Below are 8,021 nucleotides of genomic sequence, written 5' to 3' on the forward strand. Positions count from 1 at the left end.
GAGGCTTTTGTTAAAAGCCTTCAATTCAGAATTTCATGGAAGACTTTTAAAACACAGAGGAAGAAGGAAACACATGCTTATTTAAAAAAAAAAAAACAAAAAACAAAACAAAAGGAAAAAAATTGCTTGGGTAATGGTTAATGAATTCAGCAAATTTACTTCCTCCAAAGCAACTGCTGTTCGCCCAGCCACACAGTTGGCCCTGGGTGATGTATTTGCTCAGAAAGCTGAACATACACAATTCCTGCCAAGTCATTCTGGGCAAAATTTCCCAATTCTGGCACTGGGTTGGAAAGGGTTTTCAGTGAGATCATACCTGGCTTCCCGCTTCGGGGGCCTGGAGTTTGCAGTGCCAGCAGGTATGACTGGGAGCCTGGAAAAGAGGCTTTAATTCAGCCCCTTTCGGTCTCCCCCAGTGAGACAGCACCAAGGCGAGCTCTGAGCATCTCCCTGAGCTCCTGAACCAGGGCAGAATTAAGGACCTGCCCATGTAGTACATATCAAGCCCCAAACTGGGTCTGTTAAAAATTGCAAATTAGTGACTAGTTTGCAAAAAAAAACCCCAAAAAACAAAACCAAAAACAAACAAACAAACAAACCCAAAACAAAACAAAACAAAAAAACCCCAAAAAACCCAAAAAACCAGCAACACAAAAGAAACAAAAGACAACCAAAACCAAAACCCAAAACCTATCAGTGTGGGAACTTTAAGGTCAAAACCAAATAAAAATGGTCTTAAAATATATACATTTATATGGCTTTCATTTTTCCTATCCATTTCATTGGAAACAAAAATAAATTTAAGGGTGATATTTGGTTTTTAAAAACAATTCTCTCCTTCTCTTTAGCTGTCAGCCGGAGCGGATGGGGTGGAGACGCTGACTGCAGCTGCTCACGCCGCAGCTCAGAATCTACCCGAGTTCTCCTTCATCCTCGCCAGTAGCCGGGAGTAGACGGGTGCTGCAAGGAGAAGACCGAGTTGGGTGGGACAAACACGCAGCATCTCCCTGTTCCCTCCCCTCCCAGTTATGCTACATCTTGCTTGCAGCAAGACAACAGGATAAACCTCTCTAAGGGACAGGGACATACGATGGAAATTAGAAACAAGCTAGAGAAGTCGTTTTACCTAGTCGAGGATTTCTCTGAGAAACCTGCATGGAAAGAACATACAAGGTTTGCATAAATACAACAAATCTCCGACAGTTATAAGAACAGTTTGCATGCCAATATATTTATCCTATTCCCCCAAAACTATGGATGAACGACTGTTCAGTACCGTGTACATTACTGGAGGTTGACACAAGATAGCACTGTGCCACGGTTACATTCACAGTGTGCTGCAAACTGTAGGCTTCATGTTGCAAAATGTATTATTTCTTATATAATTAAATCATGTAAGAAGAGAGGACTGGTCATTCCATGAAACATACTCCCTTTGGAAGTCAAAATCTGAATGTGACATCATCTTCCAATCGTTACTACCAAAATGTAATTTCAGTAGCTCTAAAGTGAGGGATTTTTTTGTCTTTTACCTTGGATAACGCAGATGCCTGTTTGAAGATTTCTAATGCGGGATCTGCAGGCTCATCACCTCTTTCTTGCGGCCTTGAAGCTAAAGGTGGGACATAGATAGCACTGAAATACTCTTCAAAGCACACGGGCTGCTTCCTTTCAATATTTTGGAGGTTGTGGAGATTTTTTAAAATCCCGTAACAGACTAATCCTCCTCTATAAACTGAAGCAATTGCCATGTGTCACCTCTCCCTCCCAAAGCGGCTCTGCTGTAACGGTGTGGCTCTCGATATTTCTAACCGTGGACCTACCCTGAGGCTGTAAGACAGAGTTCACGGCATAAATCACACCATTCGTGGCCATGATATCGCTTTCAGCAACAGGCTCCTTGTTGATATGTATTACGTTGTTTTTCTGTTCAGGAAAAGAAAAAAAAAAAAGTAGAGAATGAGAAACTTTTGTCATCCATGGTTTCCAATTTTATTAAAAAAGCCCTCACGTTGCATTCATTCATTTACTGGATGTCTGTAGGCGTTTTCGTTCCTCTTGCCAATTAAGCAGAATATAAAACCAAATTATAGTCTGAGCAGTTTGTCCTGGAGTGGCTGGCAGGCTTCGCAGCACGGACTTTCGCGGTGCGCTGGCTGGGAACGCTGTCCTGTGGCAGCGGAGCACAGCCACCAGCTCCATGGTGGCAGCGGGCACTGCTGCTCGTGCCAAGATGGCTGATGGCATCAGGAGTGGACATGGGAAGAGTCTAGCATGCAAGTTGGCCAACCCAATGCCCTTGGAAACCCTGGCCTTTCCATTTTGTCCTGCATTTTCTTCCTTATGCAGAGTGGGTCATGGTTATTTATTTTCTGAAATATATTTTTTTTTCCTCAATAGAGGATCCTACATTCTCTTAACATAGTGCAGAATTGGTGAAATTAAATTATACATCTAAATAAAGCCTGCTGCGTTAAGGGAGCCCATGCAGAGATCATTTTCGTTACACTAAAGAAGATGTGTTAGCTGAACAAGCTATTCGTTTAATTTATTTATGCTTTTCCCCCATGACTCAGGGTTAAATTTATAACAGCTCCTGGAAGTCATTTATAATTGGTCTTCTGGGGAGAAAGCTGAAGAAAACCACATTTCAAGACCGCCAGCTTGTTGAGTTGAACACGTCATCAGTCCTTCCGCTACAGCCCAAGAAACACTGTTTGGTGGGACTGGGCGCACATTTAGAAGAGGTTCCCATACAATCCAGATGAGCACAGACATACTTTTGTCCTCGACACGGACAGCTAAACACAGACCACAGTCCTGCTGACTGCAAAACCCCATCCGAGGTGACTCACCATGCTGACTTCCAATTTATCTCCCTGCGTGGACTTCAGCCTCACAAGGGCACCGACTGCGCCGCTCACCAGGATCTCATCAGCCACGTGGAACTTGAGGATGTTGGCAAGCTCCTTGGCATTACCTGGGGGAAGAAAGCGCTTGCATTTACAACACAGCATCGGCGCTTGCTTCCCGTATTTCACGTGCTGGAATGAGATTACATGGAAAATACCACGATTTCCTAGAAGTGCAAGGGAAACATGTAACATTGAAAAGATGGGGCAGAAGGACCTTGGTCGGAGCTTGTTAGGACGTTGAGGCCATTCCTGCCTGGACAGGCCAGGATCCCCGCGAGTCCAGGACACTCTTCCAATGTCCCACCTTGGTACGTACCAAACCTGCCCTACACACAAAATCCCCATCTCTTATTTTTAAGTCCTTCATTTTCTCACTCTGCACAGCATGAACCTGCTTTTGTTGCTGCTTTCACTCCCCAAGGAAGTCTACGGGGAGAAAAAAGGCCTGTGCGAGATAAGGAAACAGATAGAGCACTCGGGTCTTTGCAAACATCACTATTTTCACCAATGCCAGCGTCATTTGGCAATAATCTTCACAGCTGGAACTGCAGAATCCCTGGGTAGGAAGGGGAAAAGCACGGGAGAAATGTCACTAATGGCTTGCAGATTGCTGGCCTGATCCCCACCCCACTGCGTCTCTACTCATCTAGCTGCACTTTGAAGCAGATCTTAGGAAGATAATATGCTTCCCCTTCGCCATCTATTTTCCAGAAGAGATGTGCACAGCACAGGCCAGCAGCCCTCCTCCATCTTCTCCTTTAGAGGATGCAGTGTCGCTGGCAAAACCCACAGACAGGAGCTGGGCAACAGCTGGTGCAAAAGATGGCCACCAGAGATGGTACCTATGAAACCAGAGCAGCTCCTTCAGCCAGGGGGACTTCTTGTTTCACTGCCCATATCGGAACACCCTGCGAGCCTGTTTCCATTACAGTTTTCCTAGGGTGGCCACAGTTCACACTGCACATCCTCACCAGCATATTTCACTTCTTCTTCAGGAGCGTAAGCTAAATATTTGTGTGAAAAAAGAAGAACATCTGAAGTGTCCGCATCTGGGATACTTCACTCCTGCAGCCGTTTACAATAGCTGCAAAACACTTCTGAAATATTTATACATTAAGCACTAGACTGGATGTGCAGTCTGATATTACCAGTTCCTCATCCCTGCACTTAAAAGGATAACCAGCTACCATGGGCAGATGCTTCCCAAATTATGATGTCAATGTTTGGTTGGGCTTTAATGACAAGAAGACATTACACTCAAATACCTGACATTGTTTCCAACCACAGCCGGTTTTCAACATGAGCAAAATAAAAGATCGTGCTGCTTATCCAGAAGAGCGTTACTAAACATTCCCGTGCTTTTTTCCACACCCAGCCTGCACGGCCGTGCTTTTCAGGTTATTGGTCTTCATTTGTGCTAGACTGGAATATTTGTGACCTTCTCAGGATCAGACTGGACTTTCTGCTTTGTCCATGTACACACAGATGGAACAACAGCTCCATCCTTTCATTACTTAAATTTCATAGAATGTAACTTGAGGCTGAATGAGGACCAGGTTTTCTATTTGCAGAACTTACTTTAGACACCCTGATCTTATGTGGTTGACAGCCCATTCTCACTTCTATTGTCCTGGAGAAAGGCAGAGTCCTCATCGGTTCCTCTGACTCAACGCCTTTGAATTACATTGCTTACACCAACCAGCACAGCCAAACTAAGGTCACAGTAAGTCTGTAGCGCACACTTACAAACACGTCTGCCAAGCATAAGGAAAGTATAAACCCATGCCTACGCTTTGTGTGAGAGTTCAGTGCCGCTCTGTGCATCCTCAGCCTTCTGCTGGATAGGGCTTATCCAAATCAGTTGTGTAGGAAGCCCACACTTCCAACAGGCAGGGTCAAAGAATGAGATATGGCGGAGACATTTAGCCAGTTCTCCCACATCATGCCAATAAGACACAGCAGCTGATCATCTAAATACTCACCCATTAGTTTGTTCAGTTCCCCTTGGGGCATGGCTCGGAAAGCCTCGTTTGTTGGAGCAAACACAGTGAAGGTACCTGGCCTGTTCAGGTTCTCCGTTAGACCTGCAGACTGGATTGCAGCCACCAACGTACTGCAAGACAAACATACACGAAACACTTCACCACAAATTACTTTTGCTAGTCTTTGAGCAATTGCATGTTGTGTTCAAGAGCGAGCTGTGAAGTTACAACTGCAAAATCCTGCTGGGGTCCAGCAAATCAATTAACCAAAATGTTAGTTAGGTAGGAAATGAGCCTGTGAGGTCCAACCAGAACATCTGAGAAAAAACAAAGTAACCTGGGAATGCTGAATCCTTGGGGACCAAATGGTAGTGAGGAGCCAGAGAGGCCTGACCACATCGGCTCTGATGGGCAGCGATGGCTTTGGAGCCAGCTTCTTACTGTATTAAGGAGGACCACACACTCTTGGCTCACAGTTCATTGAAGGGTTATTTGAAGTCTCGCTCCCTATAATTTAGGGATGAGACCATGGTTTTGGATGGTCTTTCTATGTTAAAAAAAATATATATATAGTCATGACTACGACCCATAATAAACAGAAACTGCTTTGGCAGCTGTTCTGCTCCTAACTAGCACTTAGGAAGAGCAGAGAGGTCACCTAAAGCGATGGTCTGCCTTGAGAACATCCATCACTGAGCCAGACGGTGGAGTCAACATTTTGTCCATGCTAAACAGGGTCCCAAACCTTCCTCTCTTGTCATGGGCAGCAATGCAGGCGTTTTCGATGCAAAGGTTCTGCAAAAAAAATTGCAGAAAAAAGACGTTATTAACATATGCTTTGAAAGAGAAATGTTTATACTTTCCGGTGTTCAATAACCCCTTTTACATGGTAGCCATAGCATTACAGACATCAAGCATCATTCAGTCAGCCATCTACAGCACCGCACACTGCAGGAACTTACATTGCGGTACACAAAAACTCTCAGTTCCTTGTCACCCAGAGTCTGTAGTTTCTGCCCATGGTAAAGATATTTAGAGGAGAGCTGGTCTCTAACAATGTGGTTCAGAAGCAAGTTTTTCATGTTGCTGTCAACAATGGGGAGTCCATCTGCAGCAAAACGTATGGAAAGAACTAGTGATTCACTTAAAACGACCAATGAGACACAAAGTCCAACTACAGAGTATTACCCACAGCGGTTTTTAATTTTAAAGCTAGATGCCACTGCCTATAGCTGAGGCATTTGAGAGAGGATTTGCACACTTGTGCACTGAAACTTGGCTGAAGACTGTTCGAAGATCTGTGGCCCAAACCGATGGAAGAAAGGGATTTACTCCCCAGTTTACCTTTGAACACCTCATTCACTGGGGCAAGGAGGGTCACTTGCTCACTGCCAGTTAGATGAGAACTGAGACCAGCCTGTCTGAAAAGGTCCGTAGACTTGGAAACTTCAGATTCTTGTGCCAACTCAAACAGCGTCTTGGCTGAAAAGAAAAGAAACACATAGTAACCTTGTGTTACAGGCAATCTACCCGTCACTATGGAGTACCTACACCCTCTAAATCCAGTATTTCCTTTCCAAAATAGATAAAGAAAGACAAAAGAAAGAAAGATGCAGAGGGGCACCAGTACCTGAGTCTGGGATCAGCAGCTCATTAACAAAATGTACGACGCCGTTGGTAGCCAGGACATCCTTGTTGGCGATGATGGGCTTCCCATTGAGGGTCAGCTCTTCCCCACTGCAGCCCACGTCCAAGGTGGTTCCTTCCAGAGTCTCCATCGTCAGGCCAGCAATGATGGCCTCAGCACACATGGCTGACTTCAGGATGTGGTGGTTCAGCCGGGCTATAAGAGAAGCAAGTGTCTTAGTGAGCTGGAAAAAATCAACTATAAAATTATTGCAGCTTTTAGGGGTCCAGTTCAACTGCAAGGGCCTCTCCTGTACAGCACTACATGGGGCTCTACTCCAAAAGATGTGCAGTCATTTTAAATTGTGCTGATTTTAATTCAGCAGCCTGTGAAATGAAGTGCCTAAAAAGAGTAATTTTTATACACCTTTGTAAACTTTAGAAAGGTTCTGTGTGGTTATTTGACTCACTTGTCAGGGGCAGACGCATTGATTGGATACTAGTTTTCTGGCATCTGGACTGGGACTCACGATCCCATAAAGGAGTGCTAAAGGAAATCTCAGAAAAGGGACCGCTTCAGCCCCCTCCTCCACACCCGGCTAACACCTTCTCTGCCACACCTACACGGCTACCATGTCTACATCCAAAGAATGGGCTGTCCAGTGTAAAAAGCTGGAGTTTGTCAAATGTGTTCACTGCAGCTGTTGTCAGAGAGTATCAAGAAGCCATTCAGATGTCCTTGAGAAGGAATTTAGAAGAACTGCAAAATATTCTTCAGTCTCTCAATGGGCTCAGTAAACAAGCACTTACCCCTCAGGGCTTCTGGGTCCCCCAGGATCCTGTTCAGTGTTTCTCGTGGGATCTTCTCAAAGGCTTCGTTGGTTGGAGCCAAGAGAGTATACTGGCCTTCGCTCTCCAGCAAGCTGTTGAGGTCAGAAGCAGCCACAGCAGCCTTCGGAGAAATGAGAAGAGAGGGTAAAAGACATTCAGCCAGAATACAAAGGTCAGCATCTTCGTCCAGGCACACACTAAGGGCCAGATTTATTAAGGCTTTTATAATTTCGGAGGACTTACAAAAAATCCTGAATAGCTTCTTTCAGCACTTTGGTCCTTTTATAAATTTGACCCAGCCCCGCCGTTCTCTTGTGCTCCAGAAATTTGAATACAAGAGCCCTTTTTTGGCAAGACTGAGTGCTCGTTTGAATACCCCGATATGCCTGGAAAGGCTCACAGTAGTTCCAGTGAATAATTCAGATCTGAACCCGCAGCTGGCTAACTGCAAAACTCCTGGGCTTTTGAAGTTATTCCTTAACTTGGCAAATACCAAGGCAAATAAAAGAGCACTCATCAAATCTGAACAGTTAATATTTCCTAAGGCTGAGATTCCCATAGGAGAGTGAGGAGATAGACTCAGTCTACATCTCTTCACCGACAGCAGTAACAGGGTGACAATTATTCTTACAAAATCCTGCTTGCGCTGATATCAGACACTTCTTTC

The 8,021-nt window shown here is 44.8% G+C and overlaps 1 protein-coding gene across 1 annotated transcript in view; it reads right to left on the reverse strand.

Annotated features, from left to right (window-relative positions):
* Positions 1 to 693: 693 nt before the first annotated feature.
* Positions 694 to 8,021, reverse strand: part of TGFBI (transforming growth factor, beta-induced, 68kDa) — a gene marked incomplete at its 5' end in the record, with an annotated part of 11,251 nt that continues 3,923 nt past the window's right edge. Inside the window, 11 exons of the mRNA XM_010285651.1 lie at positions 694 to 960; positions 1,127 to 1,151; positions 1,533 to 1,612; positions 1,824 to 1,926; positions 2,856 to 2,980; positions 4,898 to 5,028; positions 5,556 to 5,692; positions 5,860 to 6,005; positions 6,242 to 6,379; positions 6,528 to 6,740; positions 7,334 to 7,475. Of these exons, the coding sequence (XP_010283953.1) occupies positions 905 to 960; positions 1,127 to 1,151; positions 1,533 to 1,612; positions 1,824 to 1,926; positions 2,856 to 2,980; positions 4,898 to 5,028; positions 5,556 to 5,692; positions 5,860 to 6,005; positions 6,242 to 6,379; positions 6,528 to 6,740; positions 7,334 to 7,475 (1,296 nt within the window). The remainder of the gene's footprint in view (positions 961 to 1,126; positions 1,152 to 1,532; positions 1,613 to 1,823; positions 1,927 to 2,855; positions 2,981 to 4,897; positions 5,029 to 5,555; positions 5,693 to 5,859; positions 6,006 to 6,241; positions 6,380 to 6,527; positions 6,741 to 7,333; positions 7,476 to 8,021) is intronic.

The sequence above is a fragment of the Phaethon lepturus genome, unplaced genomic scaffold (genome assembly GCF_000687285.1).
Source record: "Phaethon lepturus isolate BGI_N335 unplaced genomic scaffold, ASM68728v1 scaffold46680, whole genome shotgun sequence".
Lineage (NCBI taxonomy): Eukaryota > Metazoa > Chordata > Aves > Phaethontiformes > Phaethontidae > Phaethon > Phaethon lepturus.